Here is a 27,199-nt window from a genome sequence, read left to right on the forward strand (position 1 = left end):
ACCTGCCTCTTGAGTGCTGGGATTAAAGCTATGTTGCCACTACACCCGTTATTTTCTTTACATAACCATATCCACTCTTGAAGATTTAAACCTCACACTCCTGTTCCTACACATCTTCTTCTCCCTGCCCCATGTCCTAGACCCAAGTGTAACTGCCTTCTGAACAGTCACATTTATTTGACATTAAGTGCACATTTGCTGCTCTGTCACTCTCAAATACTTATCTTATTGTCTATTTGGTTGAGATAGCATAATTAACCTAGTGATCTCAAAGTTTCCCAGCCTCATAGACCATCCTTGAGAGACAAGATAGGTATCTCAGTGAAACTAGTCTATTTGTATCGCTTGAAACAAATCGTCAATTAAGAGCACAGTCTGGACTTTAAATGTTCCTAAATAGCTCACATCCAGCACTGATGGTGGAACCAAACACAAATGCAATAGAAGTGTTAGTGTTGAGAAGCAAAGTCGTAGGTGGTTATACTGACTAACCTGCTCAGGTGTTAACAGAGGAAAGATAGAATGCAGTCACCCCCACAGTGCAGGTACACATTACCTTCAGGCTGGTCCACTAGACTTCCATCTTGAAGTAGTCAGTGAGAAAAAATAGCTTTCAGGCCAGGCTTGGTGGCTTGCTGTCCCATGTCCACTTCTCCCTTGTGGTAGCCAGGCCCATGGCACACCAAGCTGGACTGAGGGAGGAAAGCTAAAAGCTGGTCTTAGATGGGTGTAGTACAGGCGCTCAGTCTGCTCTGAGTAAACACACCCAGAATAGCTTTGGAGAACTGGCTTGTTTATTGGGGTGGGAGGAAAAGGGTATTTATGCCCCTGGAGAAGTGGCCAGGGTCTCTGGGGCAAGGTTCGTGTGGCTGTGTACCATTGGCCAGGGCAGGGTTGGAAGATGTTTCATCCATCTACTTAGAGTGGAGGGTGGGGTAGCAATGCTGGACAACCTTATACGATCAGACAAGGAGCAAAGCCTGATTGATACCCGGCAGGGTAGTAAATTCTTACCTAGTGTTGATGGTGGGAGAGCCGGTTTTACCATGCCAGATTGTGAGTGGGGAGGTAGCCAATTCCTGCTGTCCTCAGGTTTAAGGTATCCCGGGTTGAAGCTTCCCCCACAGTTCTTCCATGACCCTGGGCCATTACTGTCCCACAGTGGCTCACAGTTATAATCCTCATACTCAAGAGACCAACAAGAGGATTGCTGTGAATTCTATGCCAGCAAGAACTACACAACAAGATCCTGACTCAACTACCTCACCAGCCTCCCTACCCCCAAGTACTTTTCAGTCTAAGGAGAGCGCAGCAGGTAAAGTTCTTGCTGCACAACCTAAGAACCTGAGTTCAGATCCTCAAAATCTAAATAAAAGCCGGACCCAGTGTGTTGTCACTTGGTAGAGGAGATGTGGGTGGAGACCAGAGAATCACAGGAAGCTGGTAGGCCGTCTAGCTTATACAATAGTGAACAAAAGAAACTCTGTCTTAAACCAGGTGAACTGTCCCCTGAGGCCATCTCTGATAGCCAGGCAGAAGAAGTAGCTTTCATAGACTTCTCGCTGCCTGCTCCAACAAGTCATTTCAACACTTGGGAGCAAATTAATCCAAACCTACCTGAGCTATATACATAGCAAGACCCTGTCTCAGAAACAGTAAAAAATTATTAAAGATCTCAAATGAGATTTTATTTATGTAAATAAGGTCTATTAATGTATACTGCTACAGAAATTTAAAATTTTAAAGTATAACATATATTTATATTTAGTACTTAAAATAATGATGAGCTTGCTATATGGTAATTTAACATCTTGTAAAAATAGTTTTCCAAACTAAAAAAAAGGAGAGTCATTTGATCGCTTAGATGTCTACTTACTGTTCTCATCAGCTCTGCATTCATTCATCACGGTGTGGATGTGCCGTACCGCTGCCGTACCGCTGCATAGTTTCATTGTTGCAGAGTCATGGGAGTACTATGAAGGCAATCTTGGTTTTATAGATTTTCTGAGGGGTACAAATTCTGGGTCAGTAAGATGGCTCACTGGTCCAGCTCTCTGTCCAGTTTGATCTCTGGGAATCACATGGTCAAAGGAGAAAACTTCCACACACTAATAAAATAAAGTCACTTTTTAAAGTTTTTGACCAGGCTATGGTGGTGCGTGCCTTTAATCCCAGCACTCAGGAGGCACAGGCAGGTGGATCTCTGTGAGTTTGGGGACAACCAGGGCAAAACAGAAACCATGTCTGGGAAAAACAAAACAAAAAGTATATGTAAGTGTACACTGTGTGTGAGGGTGCCCAGGGAGACCAAAAGAATGTGTCGGATCCTTTGGAGCTAGAGTCCCATCTCCCCAGCCACAAGTTTCTTCCCCTCCTCCCCTCTCTTTCAGAATCGAGGTCTCAGTAAATAGCCCTGGTTGGCTTGGTGGCCATGCAGCTTGTTTTGTAGACTAGGCTGGCCTCGTGTTTCCGCTGAACTCTGAACTACTGAGGGTGAGAAATGAACTATGTTAGCTCTAGGATACTGAGTCCATTCCTAGGTCAGATAACAGCAATGATAAGAATCTTAGTTTTACCAGTGAATAAAGTTCAAACTTCTTGCTTGGTCTTGCTGAGTGTGTTAGTGAGAACCCAGGCTGAGGTGGCGTGTTTGTAGTGAAAATGGCAGTAGCTATGCCTGGAGCACAGGGTCTTCATGAGACTACAGACATGAGCTCACTCACAACAGAGCCATCTCAGCCCAGACTCCATCTTACTGTATAGCTAGGGAGGAACCGTGAACCCGATCCCCCTGTCTTTCCCTCCCTTGTGCTGAGGATCAAGCCCAGGGTTTTATACTTAATAGGCACACGATTTTACCAATGGAACTATGTCCTGAAGTTATGAAGACTACTGTTAATGAGTGTTTACTATCAGGTACCAGACTAGCTATCCATCTTGTCATTTCATCTTTAAAGTCATCCTGTGGAGTGACTTGGAGGGAAGGGTCCTGCTGCCCAGTTTATCATCCTCAGTTCAGTTCCCAGAACCCACATGATGATGAACCTTAGTCCCAAAAGCTGTCATCTGACCTTCCCTCACACATGTGCCCCGTACAGCAGGAGTATATCTTCCCAACACACACACACATACACACTAAATAAATGATAATTTTTTAAAAAACATTTTGAGCTGGTTGTGGGGGTAAAGGACTTTAATTCTAGCACTCAGAGACAAAAGCAGATGGGTTTCTGTGGTTCTGGGGCACCTGGTATACATAGTTTCAGGTCAGCCAGGGACACATAGGAGACCCTGACTCAAAAACAGCAACCATAAAACCTTTGTTCAGATAGAGAGATAGCTGAGCACTTACTGCTGCTCTTTCAGAGTTGAGACTGGGTTCCTACATCTGTGCTGGACAGCTCACAACCTTCTTTAACAGTTCCAGGGGAATCTGATACATCTGGCTTCTGTGGGCACATAATTAAAAATAACAAATATGGGGCTGGAGAGATGGCTCAGTGGTTAAGAGCACTGACTGCCCTTCCAGAGGTCTTGAGTTCAATTCCCAGCAACCACATGGTGTCTCACAACCATCTGTAATGGGATCCAATGCCCACTTCTGGTGTGTCTGAAGACAGCTACAGCGTACTCATAAATTAAATAAATCTTTTAAAAAACCCAAATATTTTAAAATAAGTAAATAATAAAATAGCCATTGGTTGATATTCCCTGGTTTTGTAGGCATTTGACTTAAGGTCTCAGTTGACAATATCTGTATAACTCCAGGTCTGAACTTTCTTCACCGTCAAGTGCCTCTGGGTTGAGGAAGGGACTTGAGTAAGGGGCTAATATTAGGAACCACAAAGGCTGTTTCTGCTTTTGTATCTTCATACATTATGTGGCTAAGAGGATATGATAGGGAACCTTTGGTCTCTGATATGGTGTGGCTTCAAAAACATCAAGATGACTGCCTTGATCACCCTTTTGAATGCTTTTCAACCCCAGATCCAAACTGAAATCCAGTAGAGCAAGAACAGGTTTCTCTAGACCAGTTAGTTACCCGGCAGTCAGTGAATATCATTGTTAGTTTCTGTTGCTGTGATAAAACACTAGAACCAATAGCAACTCGGGGAGGAAAGGATTTATTTCAGTTTCTGCTTACATTTCATAGTCCAGCACAGAGGGAAGTCAGGGCAGGAACTCAGGCAGGAACTCATCTGGGAAGTGATGCAGATAAGTTGGAGGTTAAATATTAGCAAATAGTAATATAGCAGCACCAACTTGGAACTAGGCATTGACCACCTACATAGAGAAAGCAGGTGTAGGTGAGTCTGTGCTCTTAGTGTTTGTCTAAAGTTTTCATGGAAGATATAACTGCTTCTTTATAGAAGAAAATAATAAAGATACTTATTCTTAGTCCTCAGATAATAAATGCTAAACTGGGGACTTAGTTCTGAGAAACCTAATTTTTTAAAATAGGTCTTTCCAAGAAGTGAGTCAGTGGCAGAATATGAAACCAATAACAAATTTCTGGTTCCTAAGTCTGTGTTTCCATTTTCCCTCACATTAATATACTGATCAGGACCCTTTTGTCATATGTAGCAAACTATATTTAGAATTGGACCTTGGATTTTCTCTGTTGCAGATTTATTGCCAAACCCTGTGCACTCCATGTTGGCATTGAGGACAGTGCTGTCTATCAGGTCCAACCCAATGGCATCCTTGAGAAGGTGTTCCTGTCTATCACTAAGGTGAGTCAGCAGCACGAAGACCACAGGAAGGTTGCTGTAGAGATGGGGAAATAGCGTATGTAAGAAGGTAAGTGTGGTGGTTTGAATAGGTATGGCCCCATAGATTTGAGTGCTTGAATGCTAGGTTAATGGAGAGGAGCACTAACAGGAGGTGTGGCCTTGTTAAAAGATGCATGTCACTGTGGGGCTTGAGGCAGTATATATCTGGCTGCCTCCAGCACCATGTCTGCCTGCATGATGCCATGCTTCCCACCATGATGGTAGTGGACTGAACCTCTGCAACTGTAAGCCAGCCCCAGATAAATATATTTCTTTATAAGAGTTAGGTTGGTACCAGGGACTAGGTTATTCCTGTGACAGGCCTGACCAAGCTTTTGTTTGGAGGTATGTACATTGTGGCACTTAGGAAAACAGTGGAATGCTTTAGGTGGGGCTTAATGGGCTATCCTAGTAAAAGTTGGGAAGACAGTGGTGCTGAGGGTGACTTAAACTCTGGGGGCCTAGCTCAAGAGGTTTCAGAGGAGAAGAGTTCTAGTATATTCCCTGGAGATCATTCTTGTGATGTTTGTGAATGTGGCTCCTTTTTGTCCTCATATGAAGAGTCTACCTAGACCAAGGAGAAACAATTTAGATTAATTGAATTGACAAAGGAAATCTCAAACTGCTTAGAGTAGACTGTCCTGTGTTTTTGATCAAGTGAAGCAAGCTTAGGGGGAAAAGTATGATTCAAGGATTGAAGGGGCACCAGGAAGTAGACTGTAGCTAAGTGTGTTTGCAGTTGAACAAGGAATAGTTATATCATGTTAGGCATTTTTATGACCTGGTTATTTTCATTTGGACATGAGGAGATGTGATTGTGTATCAAAGTGACATGGGATGGACTGCTACAGCCATTCTCAGTTGTCAACTTGACTATATCTGGAATGAACTACATACAATCCAGAATTTATAAAGATTTTGTGTAGGGAATTAGGAAAAGGTTAGGTCTGGACATGGTGGTACATATCTTTAATACTAGGAGACAGGCAAGCAGATCTGAGTTGAAGGCTAGCCTAGTACAGAACAAGATCCAAGTAAAGAAAAGCTTAGGTCTAGGCCTGATGCTACACACCTTTAATCCCAGCACTCAGGAAACAAGCATGCAGATCTCTGAGTAAAAGTTAGCCTATAGAGCAAGCTCCAGGACAGTCAAGTTTAGGCAGTGAAGGAGTTGGAAAAGAGAAAGCTGGTGATAATGTAATAGAACAAGGGGGCCATGTTCCAGCTTCTGCAAGAAGCAGCTTCAGCTATGTGGCTCTGTGAAATCAAGAAAAAAGGGACTACTGGAACAATTGATAACTCGTTAGCCAGAACTAAGAAGTTATCAGTGATTAAGAAGATTTCAGGTGAAATCTTCTGGGAAGTGTCTTCTGAGAGCACAAAGAAAGCTCTGTTCCAGAGGTAGATGTTGCTGGTTGCGGACTTGGGAATATGTGAGAGGCATCCAAGTGGACTGGTTTAAAGGCATGAAGGGGTCATGGAGAGCAGCTGAGGCTTGGCACTGTGAGAGGCCAGGAAAGGTAAAGGTGCAACTTCAGTGGCACCATGAAGAGAGTCTATGAGAGGCTGTTGGTCAAAGTGCAGCCTAGTTATAGCAGAAGACCCCAGCCTGTTGGAGATGCCAGTACCAAGGGATAATCACCAAGAACAGCAGCAGCAGTGGAGTGGAGACAGTATAGAGTGCTACAGAGGGCAGAGCTGGAGAGGTGACCCAGTCCATTTGGAGGAACTCAGAAGATCATGTGTGGATCCCAGACACTGGAACAAGAAGCTATTAAGTTGAAGTTGCCTTGGAGACTCCAAGATGTTAGAGATGCCAGAGCCATGGGATACCTGCAGAGGAAAGCTGCTAACAGGGAATGGAACCAGCCCAGGAGAAAGAATTGTGTTGCAGTCAACAAAGCTAAAAGGAGCTAGACATCAGACATGGAGATGCAGAGTTTGGAACTTACCCGGCTAGTTTTCAGTTTTGTTTTGGTCTAGTATTTCCTCATTGTGTTCTCTTCCCTACATTTTGGAACAGTAATGCATGCCCTGTGCCATGATATGTTGAATGTAGGTGATCTGTTTTTGATTTTGGTTTTAATAGATTATAGTTAAGAGATTGCATGAATCTCAGAACATACTTTGAACTTTGGACTTTTATAAACATTGCTGAGCCTGTGATAGACTGTGGAGACTTCTGAAGTTGGAGTAAATGCATTTTGCATTATGTTATAGCTATAAGCCTTTGGGGGCAGGAAGTGGAACGTGGCAGTTTGAATAGTTATGGCTCCCATTAACTTATGTGTTTGAGTGCTTGGTATTTGGGGATTGGCACTAATAGGAGTTGTGGCCTGAAGGGAGAAGGTGTAGCCAGCCGTATTAGAGGAGGTATGGCATGTGGTCTTGTTAGAGAAAGCATAGCACTCTGGGGATGGCTTTGAGGTGAGGTGTATGCTTAAGCTCTGTCCAGTGTGAAACACACTTGTCCCCTTCTGGCTGTCTGGATCAAAGTGTAGAACTCTCAGCTCCTCCTACACCATGTGTGCCTGCACACAGCATGTTTCCCTTCATGACGATAATGGACTGAACCTCTGAAACTGTAAGCCAGCCCCAATTAAATGTTGTCCTTTATAAGAGTTGCCTTGGTCATGGTGTCTCTTTATAGCAGTAAAACCCTAACTAAGACAGTGAGGATAGGAAGGGGTGACTCTTCACACCTAGGGTCTCTTCACTCTGTCTGTAGAGAAGGTTAGCTTCTTGGGATACCTTTCAGCTAGAATCTCTAAACTCTAACACCTTTAAATTTTACTCCTTAGCATCTACCTCCACTCTTCCCTAAACACACTTCATGTCTTTTTTTTTTTTTTCATTTTTTCTTGTTCCAGCTTTTAATCAACATGAGTGTGGTTCTAGTAGCCTTTGTGTTTTTTGTATTTTGCATTGTTTTTGTTTTAACATATATATGACTGTTTTGCCTATGTATATGTAATGTACCCCATATGTGTGCCTGGTGCTGTTGGGGACAGAAGAGGACATACAGATCTTCTGGAACCTGAGTTATAAATGGTTGTGAAGTGCCATGTGTGGTGTTGGGAGTTGAACTTGGTCCCTCTGCAAGAGCAACAAGTGTCTTAACCATTGAGCCATCTCTGCAGTCTGTTTGGATATTTTTGGGATTTTGTGTGTGTGTGTGTGTGTGTGTGTGTGTTAAATGAAAATGTAATTGATAGTGAACGTGTAAAATGCTAAATAAAGCTTAGTTGCTTTAGAATTTGCCATTCCATGCTAGCTGTATGGGCAGATGTGTGATTGGGCAAATGTTTGACTTCCTTAAACTAACTGTGTGATGTTTTAATTAAGTTAATTAGAATTAAATGGCTTTATTAAAATGATTTGGAGATAAAACATGGAAAAGCTATGTAGCAGCACTTGAGCCACTGTGGTTGTCATCCTTTGCCACTCAGCCAGTAAGAGGGATTTCACTGGGGATTGTGGAGAAGGCACGTTCTAACTCTGGCCATGCATACACAGTATCCTGACGAGAAAAGGCTGAAGGGCCTATCAAAGCAACTGGACTGGGATGTTCGAAAAATCCAATGCTGGTTTCGCCATCGGAGGAATCAGGACAAGCCTCCAACGCTCAAGAAATTCTGTGAGAGCATGTACGTGTCAGCGGGGGCAGAGAAGGATGGGATACACTGTTCACTGTTAGGATGATGTCTGAATCGAATGTTCAAGGGCAACAGAAATGGAGCCAGGCTCCCCGTGAGCCAATAGCAGCAGCAGGAAAGGAGCTGGAAACCTGCTCACACTCGCCTCTGAGGCAGAATGACTCCATTCTGTTCCTTCTTTGCAAATAGAGTGAGCTCTAATCCCCAGCACTGGCGTGTGGCTCTCCCGTTCCCGGCCAGCCTGGTCTATATGTCCAAATTCCCGGCCAGCCACGGCTACATAGTGAGACCCCGTCTACCTACCCCCCCTTTTTTAAAGATTTACTTGTTTATTTTATGTACACTGTTGCTATCTTCACGCACCAGAAAAGGGCATCAGATCCCATTACAGATGGTTGTGAGCCACCATGTGGTTGTGGGAATTGAACTCAGAACCTTTGGAAGAGCAGTCAGTGCTCTAACCACTGAGCCACCTCTCCAGCCCTGCCTACCCTTTTTATAAAGTGGCCTGGAGAGTTGGCTCAGTAGTTAAGTGCACTTAAAACGCCAACAGAGGATGAAAGTAACAAAACCTCTGTAACTCCAGGGTTAGGAGATCTGAAGCCTCTGGCCTCCTTGGGCACCTGCCCTCAGACACACTCGCACACACATGTGCATTCGAACGCCTGCACTTTAAAAGTTAATGATAAAAGCCTGGGAGTGCATTCCATCACGTGATTTATATAGGTAGGTATGTATACCTGACCACCTTGACAGAAACAGTACCGGCTTGCTCTATATTTACATTTTTGTGGGAAGTTTTCCTTTGCTGAGGAATGTTGTACTAGAAATGGCTGTTAGTCACTGTTGTGCAATTTAAAGTTGGGTGCTGTGAGGGGTCTAATAGGAAAGTGCATTGTTGTGGGACTCTATTTTAAACAGAGGTTCAAAGCTGATGCTGGCTTTTTAGAGATCAGTTTTGTCCCAATATACTATCTTGATTTTTCCTAGCTTTAGCTTTCCCCCCTTTGGAGTAGAAGTTTATGTAACCTCTATTTTTTGCTCACCCAGGTGGAGATTCACTTTTTATTTATGTATCTTCTGCTACGGAATCAAATTTCTCTGGCCGGTGAGTCTGAACTCTCTCTGTCCTCACTGGGTTTTAGGCATGTCAGGATGCCTGGATTCTAGAAGTGAACGTCTTCAGCTGTTTATATCTCTTTTTGAGGTAAGGCTGCTCTTGAGCCTTCTGCCTCAGCCTCTGCGCACTGGGAATATGTGTGCCAGCAGAGGTCAGTACTTTTCCTTAAGTTTTCATTGTCATGCCCAGTGCAGTTTATATACTAATAATCATCTTCTACCTTGGGTTTCACGTCACTAATTTCAAGATCCTACTGTTTTCTCTAAATACTCAGTAATTAAGTCAGAATAGTGCGCAGGGACTTACAGAGCACTGAGAAGATCACTGTTGTGATGAGAGGAAATGAGGCTGCCGACCACTCACTTGGTTTAGTCTCAGATGTGGTCTCTGTGTAGCCCTGGCTGGCCTGGATCTAAGTGAGTCACATGCTTTGTTTGTTTTTTGTTTTTCGAGAAAGGGTTTCTCTGTGTAGCCTTGGCTATCTTGGAACTTGCTCTGTAGACCAGGCTGGCCTTGAACTCACAGAGATCTGCTGGCATCTGCCTCCCAAGTGCTGGGATGAAAGGTGTTCACCACCACCACCAGTGTGCATTGGTGTTTTGTCTACTTGTATGTCTATGTGAAGGTGTCAGATCCTGGAGTTACAGACAGATGTGACCTGCTTGCTATTTGAGTGCTTGTAACTGAACCCAGGTGCCCAGCAGAGCCCCCAGTGTTCTTAACCAGTGAGTCATCTCTCCAGCCCCATGATCAAGATTTGTTCTTTAAATCATGTGAATATGTATCTGAGTATCTGTACATAGATATGTGTGCATGTACCCATGAAAGCTAGAGTTCTCCCAACATCCCCTGCCCCCAAGAGCTGAAGGTGTAGGCATTGTGAGCTACCTAATATGGGTGCTAGGAATTGAACTTCTTATCTGCTGAGCCACCTTTCCATCCCCTATGTGCTTGTATTTAAAGAAGGGAAAATCTGTAAGCTTTCCACATGTACATACATGTAATAGTAATGATTAAAGGAAAAGAGGCCATGAATTGAGAAAGTACCAGGCAGGGGGGACATTGGAGGGCATTGGAGGGAGACAGAAATTATATAAGATTGATTGATTGATTGATTGATTGATATTTTCAGGACAGAGTCTCTCTCTTTCTCTACACAGCCCTGTCCTGGAGCTCACTGTGTAGACCAGGCTGGCCTCGAATTCATGGAGATCCTTCTGCCTCTGCCTCCTGAATGGACAACAAGGAAAAGGAGAGCTAGAATATTAAAAAGAGAGAAAGAAAGCAAAAGGGGCAAAGAGATACTCAGTGGTTAAGAGCCGTTGCTACTTTTCCAGAGGAATAGAGTTTGGTTCCCAGCACCCATGTCATGCTCAGTACTGTTGTGATTCCAGCTTAGGGGATCCAACACCAACTCTAGCCTCTTGGGGTACCACATGCACATGCATGTAGTGTCACATTCGCATGGCAGGTTCTTACACAGGTACATACACATATAAAAAATTTAAAGATATAAAATGTATAAAAAGAAGAACAAAGTAAATCTAAAGTAAATTCAAAGAAATAATGGAGAGTAGACTGGAGTGTGGCTCACTCAGCGAGGCCTGTGGGTTAAAGAAAGGGCAAAGTTCATGATGAAATACTCATTAGGCAAATGTCAGTCTTCCGAAAGGTTCAGTTAAAATTGATAACTCAACACCAGGTGCGGTGGCGCTTAGCCATGATCTAGTGTGCAGTCAACTGACCATTGACACGCAGGGTCCAAGAGAATGAGGGCATCCTGGGCTACATGAGACCCTGTCTCAAAAGAAAAAGGTTTTTTGTTTTTAATTGTTAAACTACAGATGGGAACTAGGAATTACCAATATAAAGGGGGTATCTCTATAGACCCTTTAGATACTACTGAAAGGACATAAAGATAGTATTGTGAGCAATTTACACACTTTTTTAAAAATTAACATTTGCTGGACCTGGTGACACAGGTCTTTAACTCCAGCATTTGAGAGGCAGAGGCAGGTGGATCTCTGAGTTTGAGGCCAACCAGGGTGCACAGAGAAACTCTGTCTCGGGTGACGGAAGGAGAGAAAAGTTACATAGAGTTGGTCTCTAACCTGTAAGTGTCATGGCACACGTTCATAATAAATAAGATTACAAAAAAAAAAAAAAAAAAAAAATAGGTTAAGCATGTTAGCCCAGGTCTTTAATCACAGCGCTCAGAAAACTAAAACAAGCAGATCTCTGGGTCTGTGGCCACATCTTGTAGCCTCTGTGGGCACTGCACACATGAGGCACACAGACAGATATGCAGGCAGAACACCCTTAGACAGAAATGATAAAACGAAGAAGAATGCATCCTGCTTATGCAAAGGACTAAAATCCACTCCGCAGTTGCTGGGCGGCTCATAACTGTAAGTCCACCTCCAGGAACTTAAGACCTCCAGCAGGCATCTGCACTCATGTACATAGACAAATACACATATGTGATTTTAAAACATGCCTTTTAAAAATTTTGGGGCTAGGATCAAGAGAAAAGAGTGTGCTCTGTGGAAGATCTAAACTGACTTTCTATAACTCCAGCCCCAGGGAATTTGACATCCTCATCTGGCTTTTGGGCACCCAGTCATGTACACAAACTTACGTGTATACCCATCAATTAGCATACTAAGTAAATAAATAAGTATTTTTTTCAAAAAATGGGGCTAGGAAAATAACTGAGTTGGTAAAATACTTCCCATGAAAGCACAGAGGCCTGAATTGGGGTCCCACGGGCTGGCCTAGAGCTCATGCTTCTGCAAGCACAACTAGAGCAGCTTCTCTTTGGTTTATTAACACAAGGCCTCACTGTGTATTCCAAGCTGGTCCAGAACTCACTGTTCAGCCCAGACTAATCTCCAACTCAGAATCCGGTACTTAAGAGGCTAAGGCAGGAGGACTGCAGTGAGGTCAGGGCGAGCCTGACCTTTCTTTTCTTTTCTTGCCTCTTCTGCTATAATGGTGGTTTGCTTTTGGTTTAGTGTGGTTTACTAAGACAGACTCTTGCTAGGTAACTTTGGTTGGCCATTAACCTGTTTTGTGGTTCGAACTGGCCTCAAATTTGAAATTGCTGCCTAGGTATCATATCCCACATGCTGAGATTGCTAGTGTACCACAACAGCTAGCTTTCCTCTTTCTTGTACCCCTAGCTTAGAGAAAAGGACTATGCAGGGTAGATCTTGTAACAATGTTGGAGATTAAAGGCCAACCTAGATTATGTTTTTTTCTTAGATGCCTTGGTTCTGGGATACCCGACAGTGTTGGTACAACTATCCATATCAGGTAGGATCTGAGCCGTTTCAAGACCTTGTATTTGTGTAAGGTAAGGTGGGTAACAGTGCATGTCAGCCCAGGACAGGTAGCGCAAGCACCATTCCCTGACACCATGAGTCAGTCCTTTGAGTCACAGATTCAAGGCATCTATAGCCAGGACCTATAGAAGAAACACCAAAGAGCTTTGTGTTCAGTTCCCACTTCTGCAAGTCCCTAATGTGCTGGGAGGAAAAGCAGTTTTCTGATGCTAATCGGTCCTTGCTGACTTAGATGCAGTCATTTTTACATTGGGAACTATTGGAATCCTCACGAGGCACCTTGATTCTAGTCTGTACTTTGAAAGTGAAAAGTTGTGGAAGAAAGGAAGGCCCTAAGGCCACTTTGTCCTGAATTCCAGACACAGCGATCAGGTTGTGGAATGGGATGTGTTAGCCTTACCTCATCTCTGAAAGATGAGAGCGGAGAGGAGTTTACAGAGGTGCAAAGGAAAAAGGTTGACTCATACTAATCCAGTCCTGGCATCTTGGGAAACAGTGAAGAAAGGGAGGGAGATGAATGCACCTGACTGATGCTCTTTTTCCTTCCAGCCACTCTCACCGGAGCTGTATTACTATTACATCACACAGCTGGCTTTCTACTGGTCTCTTATGTTTTCTCAGTTTATCGATGTTAAGAGAAAGGTAAGGACGCCAAACCCTCAGTGCTTTCTAATAGCTCTGTCACTACCATCCTGATACTCACCTCGTTTGACAGAGGTGGGCGTGGCATCACTGTCTTTAGCTTTCTAATGTTTAGAAAAAGGTCAGGAGCATGTTTAAGGTGGTCAGGGCAGCAGGGAGCAGCCAAGCAGTGGACATGTGTGTTCTTTCCTTCTTTGCTTTAGTGTTCTTTTACGCCAAAGCTCAGGAAGTCAGTTAGAACTTGGGGTGCCAAGGCCCGATTTGGGGAAAGCCTTGAAGATTGAGAAGAGTGAGCGACTGTCCACAGTAACAGTTCAGTATGACTTACATTTTACAAAACAGTTTAAAAATGAAAATTTTGTTTTAGCTCACAGTTTCAGAGTGTTTCCTTCCAGTGTGCAGGGAAGGTGTGGGAGTAGTTAAGTTCTTGGCGATAGGTGTCGTGGAAGTCAATGACATCACTGAGCCAGGAGCAGAGAAAGTGCCCTAGAAGCCATCAGCCGGTGTAGCCTTTGGATGGCAGCCCCCTCAACTATTCCACAGCCTCCCGAGAAAGTGCCACCAGCTGGGCAGGGCATCCAGAGCATGAGCCTGTAGACATGTCACTTTCACACTGAAGCATCTCAGAGCTATTGAAGGGTCTCAGGGTTAACTTGGCCTACAGACCCAAGAAAAAAGGACTTAAACCTGAAAGCCTAACGTATTTGCAATACGTTAATCCCATGACTTTAATCCCAGCACTCAGGAGGCAGAGACAGGTGAATTTCTGAGTTCAAGGCCACCACAGAGTGGGTTCCAGGACAGCCAGAGCTATACAGAGAAACCCTCTCTTGAAAAACAAAACAGCAACCAAACAGATGAATTGCTCAGCTAATTAGCAGTTCTCTGGCAGTTAATTTTAGTTATATGTATATATGTGTGTGTGTGTATGTGTTGGGTTCAGGTGCCCACAAAGGCCAGAAGAGGTTGCCTTGAAGCTACAGTTTAACAAACAGTTGTGAGTCACCTGGCAGAGGGGCTGGGAACCACAGTGCTCTAAGCACTGAGGCCCGGGTTAAGACCCTGGGGTACCTCCTGCTGGTTGGTTTGCACAGCCTGTCCTTGCTGGTCTCTCCCCAGGACTTCCTGATGATGTTCATACATCATTTGGCTGGCATTGTGCTCATCACTTTCTCCTACATCAACAACATGGTGCGAGTGGGAGCTCTCATCTTCTGCCTGCACGACTCCTCCGACTCCTTGCTGGAAGTAAGAGCCCATCCTGACGTTCATGATTCCTTTCTCCTTTTTTGACATGTGAGAACTGACTTTCTCCTATTTTATCCTGTGTCTAGGCTGCCAAGCTGGCCAATTATGCCAGACATGAGCGGCTCTGTAACACCCTCTTTGTGATCTTTGGTGCAGCTTTTATGGTTACTCGTCTAGGAATCTTCCCGTTGTGGTAAGTCTCAGGCTGTGAACTGTGGTAGGTGTCCAATGATACCTTCTGCCCGTTTCGTTTTTCTGTGCTCTCCTTGCCAGTAGAGCACTGAGACCCAGGTGCCCTGTCTTTCCCTTCAGTGCCACTGATCCTTTGGACTCTGCAGGACCTTGGCTGTCGTATGCAGTGTCTCCAGTGAGCCTCACATCCTTCCTTTGCCCTCTTCTGCATTGCTCACAGAGATTTTTGGCTTCTCTTGTTTTGATCTTGCTCTGTGCCCTCTTCCTCATCCTGACCAGCACAGACCTGTGTGTAGGTGTCCCTTCTATACTCATGACCTAGACTACAAGTCAGTGCTGTGGAAATTGTGTTTAGTAGCAGCAAATCAATCACCTACTGTCCTCTATCCTCTATACCTGAGGATCGAAACCGTTCCTAGGATACAGGCTGCTGCTGTCCTGACTTTGTGAAGTGATTAACAGTAAGATGACCCATCAATTCCTAAGATCCCATCTCTTCCTCTTGTCTCAGAAGGTAGAAAACACCTCAGGCTCCTGTCTTTTCTCCTTTACTCCCTATGAAAGAACTATCGCTGTTACTTCAACAACACAAAGTGTGTGGAAGGAGGGCAGAAGATCTATGTCCTGAGAATCAGTCTTCTTTGTCTGCCTTACTTGACTCTACATACAATTTGACTGTTGTCTCCTTCTAGGATTCTAAACACAACCCTCTTTGAGAGCTGGGAGATTATTGGGCCCTATCCTTCCTGGTGGCTCTTCAATGGCCTTCTCCTGATCCTACAGATGCTGCATGTCATCTGGTCCTACCTAATTGCACGAATTGCTTTTAAGGCCTTGATCCGGGGAAAGGTGAGGACGGAACATCCTTCTTTCTGTGGACCATGTAGGAACCTGGGTATTACTCTGCAGATCTCTACCCAGACTGGAAGCCTCAGCTACACAAATAGGTTAGGGATGCAGCTCAGTCACCATAATGCTGCAGGAAGCCCCGAGTTTGATACCAGTACCAGCATGGTGACATACGAATTCCTGTAATCCCTGTGCTAGGGAAATGAAGCAGGAAAATCACAAGTTTAGGGCATCCTTTGCTACGTGATAGTCTGAGGCCATCCTGGAATACTTGACAAAAAACAAAGGGTGGCTATTGATGTGGAGCTGAGGATACAAACTGGAAAGCCAAGGGGTTGGGCTGTCTAGGAATGTGTGGTGGTCCTCTAGTTAAGCAAAGGCAACTTCGCTGCGATACAAAGGATTGGTCTCTAAACATCTGCCTCACTCACTGGCTGAAGCAAGAGTCTTCCGTGAACACTGAAGTGTTGTGTGTTTGTTGCTGTAGAAATTGGCGAGTTCTAAAGCAGTCACACTGGGACGGGCTCTGTTAGAGACGTTAGCTCCAGACTGCATGATGGGTGCAGCCACTGTTCTTGATGGCTGTAACTGGTTTCAGAACTTGTGTGGTGTGCCTGTGCATCTTATAGCTGCCGGACATCTCTCTTCTCCCCTGCGTTTCTCTCCTGACTAGGTGACCTACCCAGGAGGGATTAGACCCAGACTCTGTACCTTCTGCTCTTTTCTCACCTCCTTCCTCTTTTCTATGCCTGGTGGCAGCTGGACAGTTCCATCCTTTGCATGTAAGTGCCTCTGTGCTTCCAGTGCTGAGAGAAGCACCTGTCTGACGGTCTCCTTCCAGCTGTACTTCCTGTCCCATCTGTCTTAGAATGTGTTCGCTCACCTGACCTATGTGGCTGTTGTTGACTGGAGCTGAGGTTACCAGATTTCTTCCCCAAATGAAGTCTAGTCTGTAGTGTGGTTTGCCTTTGTGCCTCTCCTTACCTCACTCTGGAGACACCATGCCCTTGGGAAATTCCTAGACATGTCTCCGAGTTGTGAGTCAGCAGCTACAGTCAACTGCAGAGTCACAGAACATCTAAAGCAAATGCCCTTCCTTCGTAACAACAGCTGGAGCCATGTTCCTTCCCTACTAATGCTCTTTAAATGACATGCATCTGTCACTGTTTGTATGTTACAGGGGTCATCATCCTAACACATCACTGGGTTTTCTTTGTTTTTATTGTCCAATATAGAGAATTTGAAACATTCTGCTATGCAGGGTGAGTCATTGGAAAATGCCACCCTAATCTACACCCCTCATTTAAAAATACAAACAAAATTGGGTAAAGGGCAAAACCACGGGGTTGGTAGGATTTGGAAGGCTCCACACACTGCCCACCCATTCCTGACTTTACAGTGTCCTGGGGATGCCAGAACTCCATGTTGAGGCCAGTGATAGCAGCACTCAGGATAGCCAGGGTGAAGAAATGCAGTGCCCCCCCACCCCCATGACGGCATCGTGTGTACGGGCTTTCCCCGTTCTCTGTGTTGGGGGAGGGGAAAGTGCTGGAGTTTTCCTCACAGCTAAACATGGACTCAGTGAGTGGCATCAAGGCTGCTTTTCTGGTAGAGCACAGCATAGATAAAAACAGAACAGAAAGCAGGCAAAAATCTATTCACAGCCAGTGGTACAGGTACCATTTGAACTTAGAAACAGTGTACAAGGATGGGCTTTCTGAGATTCATCTGCCTTGTGAGTCTATGAAAAGTAGCGTGTTTACTGCATTTGGTCCTGTCCCACTCAGGTGTCGAAGGATGATCGCAGTGACGTAGAGAGCAGCTCAGAGGAAGAAGATGAGACCACCCACACAAACAACCTCTCTGGCAGCAGTGCCAGCAATGGTGCCAACTGCATGAACGGGTGCCTGGGAGGCAGCCACTTGGCTGAAGAGCAGGGGACTTGTAAAGCCGCTGGTAACCTATGTGTTGGGGCCCCCGACATCTACGCCCCTGTGACTAGAGGGACTGCAAGGCACTGAGGAGAATCAAAGAAACAAATATTTTTGTGTTTTGAAGAAACTCTGCCATTTTGTATTTAATACCCCTTGGTCCTTTCAGTAACATTATTAGCTGTGTGTTTGTGTGTTTTTGTGTGTGTTTGTACATGTGCATTGTGCATACGGATGAGTTTCATTAACTAGGTTGGGGCACAATTCTGGATTTCTAGTCATTGTTTGGTCACTTCTGAACCCACCTCAAGTCCAGCGTTGGTTGTATCCTAAATTAAGCTGTCTCCTGACCATCCGTGTCCTTGTTCCATGGCTCTTGAGACTCTAAGTTCCTGGTCCATCTAAATAAGTGGTGCCGCCAGACTCAGCTCCGGGACTTGGCAACTGTTCTTTTGGAGGAGGAAGTAAAATTTCACCTGATGGAACATTTGGATAGATACCCAGATCACTGTAGCCCCTAACTACAAGTCCCCCTTCCTACCACCTGATAGTGTCAGGGACAACTACTGATACCCTGCTGCTGACTCAATGGTACACGGGGAGGGGGAGGGGAGACCGAGCTGAGATTTGGAGAAAAGCAGCCACTGGTTGTGCTGTTAATGACTTTATACTATTGTTTATTTTCCTGTGATTAAAGTGTTTCAACCCTTTGCTGTCTGTCTCTTTAGTAGCTACCCCTGCTACAACTTTGGCTGCCTGAGCTTCCTCAGTGCTGGGGTTACCGACATGCATCATAGTTAAGTTTTCCTTGGGCTGGGGAGATGCTCAGCAGTTAAGAGCACAGGCTGTTCTTGCAGAGGACCCAGGTTTGGTCTCTAGCACCGACATAGGGCAGATCAAAACTGCCCGTAACTCCAGTTTTGAGGATCTGATACTCTTCTCTGTCTCTACAATCTCCTGCGTGGATGTATATATAGTTACATACACTCAGGCATGCACATCAAATAAACCTTTTTAATAAAGCATTACTTCTAATTCAAAAGGCTCTTGGCCATCTAAATTTTTTCTTTTATGCATGCTAAGAGGAATCTAACAGAACAGCTATATCCTTGGGCTGTATTTTTTTTAAGTAGACATTTAATTGGTGTGCTGCATAGTTTTGTGTCAACATGACACAAGTGATAGTCGTTCTGGAAGATTTTCCGCTTAGTGACCATTTAGATTACAGAGACATTTCTAGAGGATGTGTACGTGGAGGTATCAGTGTGGTGGTGAAGAGAAGGTTGAACGTTGTGTGTGATGGTTTAATGCCCGTAACCTAAGCACTTGAGAGGCTGAAACATGAGTTCAGGGCCAGCCTTAATAAAGGAAATAAAACAGGGCTGGACAGATGCTCTAGTGATTAAGAGCATGTACTGATGCTCCTTCAAAGGACCCATCTGAGGCTTCCTAGCACCTATAGGTGGCCCACAAACATCTAATTCCAGCTGCACTGTAATAAACTTAACAAAAACAAACACTGCTTGGCCTGTGACACCTTTGACCTCAACAATCTGGACACAAAAAGACATCTATCTGAGTTTGAGGCCATCCTGGGCTAGACAGTAAGACCCTAGCTTGCTTTTTTTTTTTTTAATAAAAAAATTAGTTTTAAGCAATGAAGAATTATTCTGGGCTGAGAAGATGGCCCAGTGGGTAAAAGTGCCTGCTGCCAAGCCTCATGAATTTAATTTCTGGGACCCACATGGTAGGAGAGAACCAACTCCAGCAAGATGTCTTCAGACTTTCCCACGTTCAAATGCATATTCTTAGAGACTCACTGAGGTAGGTATCCTGCTATGGTGAAATGAAGTTCTACGTAGGCATTTTGTTGGAGCTAATCAGGAAGGCTAAGACAGTCTTTAGTTCTTCAACTGGCCATGTTGTTGACTATCATTGTGAAATACAAGCAACGGTGCTTTTGAAAGTCTTTAGGAATTTGGATAATTGGCGTGCAAGGTGTAATCTCAATAGATGCAACCACGTAGTCCAACAATTAAAAAAAAAAGTACCTATGGTGCAGCTCCTACTACACAATAGCAACACACTCAAGATGAAGCTGGATTTGGTGCTTAGAAAGGGATTCCTCTCATCCATCCATCAAGGAACTTAAGACTTCTGAAAGTCAGATGTGGTGGCCCACACCTTTGATCCCAGCACTCAGAAGGCAGAGGCAGGCAGCCCTCCGAGGCTGGGGCAAATCCATCTAGGGGCTCATAGTGACACCTAGAGCAGATGTATACCATTAGTATTTTTCTAACTTTAATTTGGGCTGGGTATGTGTATGATGAGAGCAGGGGCTGAACGGTGTGCCTTTGGAGGCCATATTTTGTCCCTGTCCCTTTCATCCTTGCTTTCTGGCTACTGTGATAAGAGAATCATTGCTGTACCCCTTCCATGACAGCTCTGAACAGCAGAGCCAAGTACAATGAATGAAAACAGGAGCCTGTTAGCCATTGCTCCCTGGCCCCACCCCTTTCCCTTGTATTAGACTGTCTTTTAAAGCTGTTTACTTAGTATTGTGTGTACAAGTGAGTGAATGTACTTGAGTAAAAATCAGAGGACAAGTTCTAGGACTCCATTCGCTTCTTCCACCATGGGCTTGAGAGCTCGTACACAAGTCATGGGGCCATGCAGTGACAGTTCATTCCTGTTGAACCACCTCATCAGCCTGCAAGTTATCCGTTTTACTCAGTAAAGGGTGCATTACATATCTGGGTCCAGGTATTTATCATATTGTGTGTATGCGTGCACATATACACATGATATGCAGACATCAAAGGGCAACTTTACATAGAACTTGAGGATTGTTGAACCCAGGTCACCAGGCTTGAGCAGCCAGCATCTTTACCCTCTGAGCCATTCGGAGTTTGGGGATGGTGAAGACCAAACAGACAATCTGAGATCGGCTTTTTTTTCTCTTTTTGTATGTATGTTTTGCCTGTGTGCATGTTTGTGTACTGTATACATGACAGAATGTGAATCCAGGTCCTCTGGAGCTGGAGTTACAGTTGTGCTGGGAACCAAACCCAGGTTCTCTAGAAGAGCAGCCAGTGCTCTTAACCACTGAGCCATCTCTTCAGCACCTATTGACTATTGAATTCAAACCAAAGACCTTAAGTTACTTTGCCTCCTCCTCCCCAGGAGCCATGTTAAGTCATACTGTTGTCTCTCGGTTTCTGGATGCTTGTCTCAGTATATTTTAATCTGCATTAAGCTAGAACTTGCCTACACTCCCACGTAACTCCATTCCTTTTCTTCTCTACAGGATTTTATTTCTGGGTTTGGTTTTTTTTTTTTTTTTTTTTTTTTTTCCCATTATTTTAAGCTTCATTTAAGATGCTAGAGAGATGGCTCAGTAGCCATGTGGGTGGGGTGCTAGGGTTGAAACCAGGTGACCTGCAAGAGCAGCCAGTGCTCTAAAATTGCTGAGCCACTTCTCCAGTCCCTAATTTTTATTTAATTACTTAATTTATGTATTTACTCTTGAGCCAGGGTCTCAGCATGCAGCCCTGGCTAGCCTGAAACTTCCATTATAGACCTGACAGACCTCAAACTCAATTCTAACTTCTGCATCCTAAATTCTAAGATTAGAGTTTAAGTGTTACTATACCAGTGACTGTTGTTTTTATTAGGAAAAAAACAAACAAGAACCCTGTTCGAGACACAGTCTCACTATGTAGTCCTGGCTTCCCTGGAACTTTCAATGTAGACTAGACTGGCTTCAAATTCAGAGATCTGCCTGCTTCTGCTCTAAGTGCTAGGATTAAAGGTTTGCACACCATGGTCACACTCACCTACACTTTAAATTTTTATTTTATTTATACAAGTACACTGTAGCTTTCTTCAGACACACCAGAAGAGGGCATCAGATCCCATTTCTGATGTTTGTGAGCCACCATGTGGTTGCTGGGAATTGAACTCGGGGCCTCTGGAAGAGCAGTCAGTGCTCTAACTACTGAGCCATCTCTCCAGCCCCTCACCTACACTTTAAATCTTAACAAATGTAATACAGAAATTAAGGATGTTTTTGATGCTGGCCTAGGGTTTTTTTAAAATATTCCATTTATATTTCACATATATTTTTAGAATACTTTTTTTTTTGACATAGGGCCTCTGTGTAGCGCTGGAACTCTGTTCTACATGAAAAATCCGCCTGCCTCTGCCTTCTGAGTGCTAGGATTAAAAGCGTGCACCACCACGTGTGGCAATCAGAGGACTACTTTGAGAGCCGTTTCTCCTCCCTCAAGAGTCCCAGAAATCAAACTCAGGTTGTCGTCTTGGTGGAGGCAAACACTTTTACCCACTGAGCCATCTTGCTGACACTTGACATATTTTTATGTTAGCAATTAAATTTCTCTATATTCATGTCACATTAGATAGTCTTTTCTACATCTTCATCCGTCTTTCACAGAGACAGAGACATGGACATAGGTTAAAAATAAGATGTTGAAAAGCCTAGATCTTTGATTCTTTGAGATAGCCATTCTGAGAGCAGCCTGCTGGTGTTTGGACCATGGATTACTTCCTGCTGCTTCTAGACGGCCCTACTTCACTGTTTAATAGTTTTCTTTTGAGACAGGGCTGTACTGTGAAGCCAGGCTAGACTGGAACTCTCAGAGATCCCCCTACCTTTTTTTCCTTTAGTGCTGAAACTAAAGACAGGTGCCATCAAGTGTCAGGTTAGCCATGCACAAACTGTCTTTGGTCAGGGAGATCCTAATATATTTGTACTCTGACTGGTTTTCCCTGCTTCTCTCTGATGGGTTGGGCACTGCAATGTATAGACCCATAAACCAAACCTACATCAAAGAAAAAAAAAACTTTAAAAAGAAGAAAAAGTTGGGCTGGAGAGATGGCTCAGCGGTTAAGAGCACTGACTGCTCTTCCAGAGGTCCTGAGTTCAATTCCCAGCGACCACATGGTCACTCGCAACCATCTGTAATGGGATCTGATGTCCTCTTCTGGTTTGTGGGTGTACAGGCAGACAGAGCACTCATACATTAAATAATTAAATCTAAAAAAAAAAAAAAGTTGTACTTTATACTTTGTGTTTCAAGGACAGGGTTTCTGTGTAGCCCTGGTTGTCCTGGGACTCTCACTCTATAGACCAGGCTAGCCTTGAACTCAGAACATATACCTCTGCCTCCTGAGTACTAGGATTAAGGACATGTGTTACCATTGCCCAGCTAACTAAACCTTTTTCTTTTTTAAAAAGAATCTTATGTGTACAGGTGTTTTTCCTGCACATGTATCTGCACCGTGTGCATGCAGTGCCCATGACGGTCTGACTAAGTAGTCATATCTTTTAGGACTGGATTACTGACGGTTCATTATTGCCAGTGCTGGGAACTGAACCTGGGTCCTCTGCCAAAGCCAAGTGCTCCCTTGTCTTTCTTTGTATTGTTAGGTGTGGTTTTGTAACATAGAAACTCATAAAGCTGAATGACAGGTACAAAAATGCAACTGTAGTCTCCACACCTGAGGAGCAGAGACAGAAGGGTCACTGCAAGGTGGAGGCAAGAGACCCTGCCTCAAACAAACTAAGTAACAAAAATGAATGTATAGCTATGGTAAACAAAAAGTGATGGGAGGAGTCTCTCCCTCTGGTGAGGCTTTACTTACATACCTTTTTTTATTTTTTAACATTTATTAAGTGGGGCCACACATGCCACACTGCATGTAGCAATGATGCTATGAGGTCAGTTCTCTCCGTCCATCATGTGGGTCTCCGGGATCAAACTCAGGTCATCGGGTTTGGCAGCCAGCTCCCACTGAGCCATCTTTTGAATCATCTGTCCTTCTGTCAGAGCTACATGCAGACTCACTCCGCTCTAAGTATCAGGGTTCAAATATCCACCCTTCTGCTGCTGGCTTCAAATGAACTGCCTTACTACATGAGAGCCAACAATTCTTCCTTTGTGAGCTAGCCCTCTTCCACATCTGTCTTCCCTGATCCTGAGGTACATGAATAGCCACTCTGGCTAGAGTACCCCATTCCTTAGACGAAGTACTCAGTCAGACATAGTCCCTTGCCCAGGGAGTTTTCAAGGGTCTTACATAAATGCTAGAACAGAGGCTGGAGGTGTGTCTCCGAAGTGCAGGTTTATGTACAGTATGCACAAGGTGTCCTCTGAACAAAAATGTTAGGCAAATACACAAATGCTGGGGCAGATTTTCTTTCTGATCCTACACCTTGATACTCCTGCTAAAACTGGGGGTCTAGATTCATGGGTGATGAAAGTTAAGTTCCAGAAACCCTAATGTGGTGGCTTGAATAAGAATGGCTCCCATGGGCTCATCAATTTGGTTCCCAACTGGCAGAACTGTCTGGGAGTGTGACCTTATCAGAGGAGGTGTGTCCCCAGGGAAGGGGTTCTGAGGTTTCAAAACCAGCCATTCCCAAATAGCTCTTGTCTGATGCCTAAGGATCAGATGCACGTTCTCAGCTCCTCCAGGGCCACAGTGGCCAGACTCCCACGGTGGTCACAGTCCCCTGAGACTGTATACCCCAAATAAACTCTTCTGGGAGGTGACTTGGTCATGGTGTCCTTCACAGCAGTAGGAAGATACTGCCAGGTGTGATGGTATAGGCCTTTAATCCCAACACTTAGGAGGCAGAGACAAGATCTCTTAGTTCAAGCTAGCCTGGTCTTTTTTATAGAGTCTCAGGACAGCGAGGGCTATATAAAGAGTCCCCATCTTGAACAAACAAAAAAAAAAAAAAAAAAAGAGAGAGAGACCAGACTTTTAGAAAACTCAAGGCCCCGCCTCAGATCCATACAGTCTTTGGGTACACAGAAACACTAAACACAAACAAACAAGACATTTAATCTCCATAATAAACCTCACCCTCCCATTGACTTGATGGCCTCCATAAACTGTCAAAATGGCACAAGCCAGCGTTACCACAGAAACCGCGGCACTTTAGCCCAGCAGGTTTGAAAGACATGGTTGGTGGCCTAGTTCCCGCCACGGATGACGTTTGGGGAGGCCTTTTCCATCTCACGCCTCACACCATGCTGCTCCAAAGGGAAAGCTGAACTCTACAGGACTCCTGAGGTCTTCTGCTCTTCTGCAGCCTGGCGCCTGGCACTGCGCAGCTGAAGAAAGTGGTAGGCTCGGACGCTGCAGAGGTAACCCCCATACACAGTGAGGAGCAGCATGGAGGCAGAGAAGGTCTTATAGCCAATATCGGCTAGCTGCTTGGCAGACGGCATGTCTTCCCCTGCAAAGACAGATGGGAGTTGGTCTGCAGGACAGGCCTCGCCTCCCCGGAGAGCCGTTCCTTATTCTCATCTTCATCGATGCATCCTATGTTGGTGATCCATGTGAGTGCTCTTACAAGGGTGAAGCATGGCAGTTTCAGAGCTCACTCAAATGTCTACACCTGAGGTAGACGGCTGGAAACAGGTGCATATGATGCCATCAGAGCTGACAACGGCTCTTTTTATTTGTGCTTAGAAAGTGACCAGCCCACTCAGACTGTGCTGGGAATCAAACCTGGGTCCTCCTAACTGTGCTCTTAACTGCTGAGCCATCTCTCCAGCCTCAGAACCATATTTTAATTGCTTATTATGTTGGTCAAATTCTACCTGCATGTTAGGACCTGAAGACAGACTTGAGGATGAATGTGTGTTGAGGGTCCTCCCTGCAGAGTGCCAAAGGCACTTCACCCCGTGAAAGTCTAGTTTTGTCTTGTTCACTGATAAAGAGGATCTGAGTGTGATTTCAAGTGGGATGGAACTCAGGATAGCAGGCACAAAGCCAGAGGTTCAATCCCCAGAACTGCATTAAATGGAGCATATTTATAGTCTGGAAATCCCAGCACTCAGGATGTGGATGCAGGAGGATCCTAAATTCAAAATCATCCTTATTCAATAAATCCCAAGCCAGTATGAGTTACAAGAGACCCTGTCAAAGGTGTGTGTGTGTGTGTGTGTGTGTGTGTGTGTGTGTGTGTGTGTGAAACAACCAGAAGCAAATCCAGGATAGCCTCAAAAAACAAATAAACAAAACAGCAACAATAAAACCCTGAAATTAGAAGCCCGGTATAAGGATCAACTCTGAAAATAAAAGAAACTCTTGAGACTGGCAGAAGATTTTCATCTGATGGGCGGATCTTTACAAAAACCGCTAGGAAATGCATGACTGGACTGTAGGTTTCAGAAAAACATGGGGATGATCATTATAAATGCCATTGGGTTTAAGTGACTCTTAGATTTCGGTCCTCTAAATGTTGAGAGAAGCTCAAGGCTCATGTTTCTGGAAAATTCAGAGCCCCTCATAATAGACTACTAAGTTCTGGGTTCGATATGAAACATTGCCCAGTGAATCAAATGCACAAAACAAATAAAAATCGCAGCCCTAAAATCACCCGAGCTGTCATTTAGCCCTCTTGGAAGATACTTGGAGTCCGCAGAAAATGATTAACAGAGCCTATAAATGTAAGCTATGAACTCCATATCCTGTTAGATCAGAGAAGGTGGCGAGGACCGCAGAGGCGGGCAGATTTAGAAGAGAGGTCAGTCAGGCCGTAGTCACACCAGGAAGGCGGTAGGGCCATGACAGCCTGGGACCTGGCAGGATCAAGCACAACGCACGGCCCCGTTCTCAAGGGCACAGGGCGTAGACGCGCGGTGTGCGGAGCAGGGGAGCGGAGGGGAGTGCGGGGCGGTGGGCAGGGGAGCGGAGGGGAGTGCGGGGCGGTGGGCAGGGGAGCGGAGGGGAGTGCGGGGCGGTGGGCAGGGGAGCGGAGGGGAGTGCGGGGCGGTGGGCAGGGGAGCGGAGGGGAGTGCGGGGCGGTGGGCAGGGGAGCGGAGGGGAGTGCGGGGCGGTGGGCAGGGGAGCGGAGGGGAGTGCGGGGCGGTGGACAGGGGAGCACTATGCGCGGAGCAGGGGGCGCGGTGGGGAGGGGAGCGCAGGGCTCAGAGCAGAGGGCGCGGAGCAAGGTACGAAGGGAGCAGCGGAGCTTGGCCGCCCAGCCCGCGGCCTACCTGGAGGCTACAGGTCGGCCCTGTCAGAGCGATTCCTGCTCAGCCGGCCACACGCAGTCAGAGTCGCGCAGCCGCAGCAGGAAGCCGGAGACAACAACGCGGAGCACCTCAGCCACTCGTGCGGGCCCTCCTGACCCGACGCCCTCTGCGAAAACTCGCCCACTAAGGCGAGAGCTAGCCTGGAACTTCCGGTTTCCACCCCTCTTTTACGCACGCTCAGTCTAGTCTTCCTCTTGGAAAGGCCCATTGAATTCTGGGGGTTGTCGTTCTGCTCCATCAAGAGCGCTCCTTCGAACGCCGGAAAATTTTTAGCTCAGAATCAGCCAATCCGCAGTCTAGGTCAGTGACGTCACCGGTAGCTAGGTAGAACCTCGGACTCCTCCAGCGATGGGCCGCGCGCCCTCTAGCGC

General features: G+C 45.2%; 2 protein-coding genes across 3 annotated transcripts in view; one reads left to right on the forward strand and one right to left on the reverse strand.

Annotated features, from left to right (window-relative positions):
• Positions 1-18,455, forward strand: part of CERS5 (ceramide synthase 5) — a gene marked incomplete at its 5' end in the record, with an annotated part of 31,280 nt that extends 12,825 nt beyond the window's left edge. Inside the window, 10 exons of one of the 2 annotated variants that reach the window (XM_080938976.1) lie at positions 4,628-4,733; positions 8,289-8,419; positions 9,479-9,536; positions 12,813-12,863; positions 13,442-13,534; positions 14,654-14,782; positions 14,869-14,975; positions 15,667-15,823; positions 16,497-16,605; positions 17,611-17,754. In XM_080938976.1, coding sequence (XP_080795102.1) covers positions 4,628-4,733; positions 8,289-8,419; positions 9,479-9,536; positions 12,813-12,863; positions 13,442-13,534; positions 14,654-14,782; positions 14,869-14,975; positions 15,667-15,823; positions 16,497-16,605; positions 17,611-17,624 — 955 coding nt within the window. In that variant the 3' untranslated portion in view covers positions 17,625-17,754. Of the gene's footprint in view, positions 1-4,627; positions 4,734-8,288; positions 8,420-9,478; positions 9,537-12,812; positions 12,864-13,441; positions 13,535-14,653; positions 14,783-14,868; positions 14,976-15,666; positions 15,824-16,496; positions 16,606-17,610 lie in introns of both variants that reach the window. The other variant, XM_080938975.1, reaches the window with a different exon arrangement.
• A 6,153-nt stretch (positions 18,456-24,608) lies between these two features.
• On the reverse strand, positions 24,609-26,966 carry COX14 (cytochrome c oxidase assembly factor COX14). The gene is made up of 2 exons (XM_080939159.1): positions 26,790-26,966; positions 24,609-25,021 (listed from the first exon to the last, which is right to left on the reverse strand). The coding sequence occupies exon 2, from the start codon at positions 25,011-25,013 to the stop codon at positions 24,840-24,842; it is 174 nt and encodes a 57-aa protein (XP_080795285.1). The 5' UTR covers positions 25,014-25,021; positions 26,790-26,966; the 3' UTR covers positions 24,609-24,839.
• Positions 26,967-27,199: the final 233 nt, after the last annotated feature.

Source organism: Micromys minutus, assembly GCF_963924665.1.
Source record: "Micromys minutus genome assembly, chromosome: 27".
NCBI classification, from domain to species: domain Eukaryota; kingdom Metazoa; phylum Chordata; class Mammalia; order Rodentia; family Muridae; genus Micromys; species Micromys minutus.

Excerpts from the sequence above, each read along its gene's own strand:
- COX14 (XM_080939159.1), bottom strand. The coding sequence starts at position 25,013 with ATGCCGTCTGCCAAGCAGCTAGCCGATATTGGCTATAAGACCTTCTCT.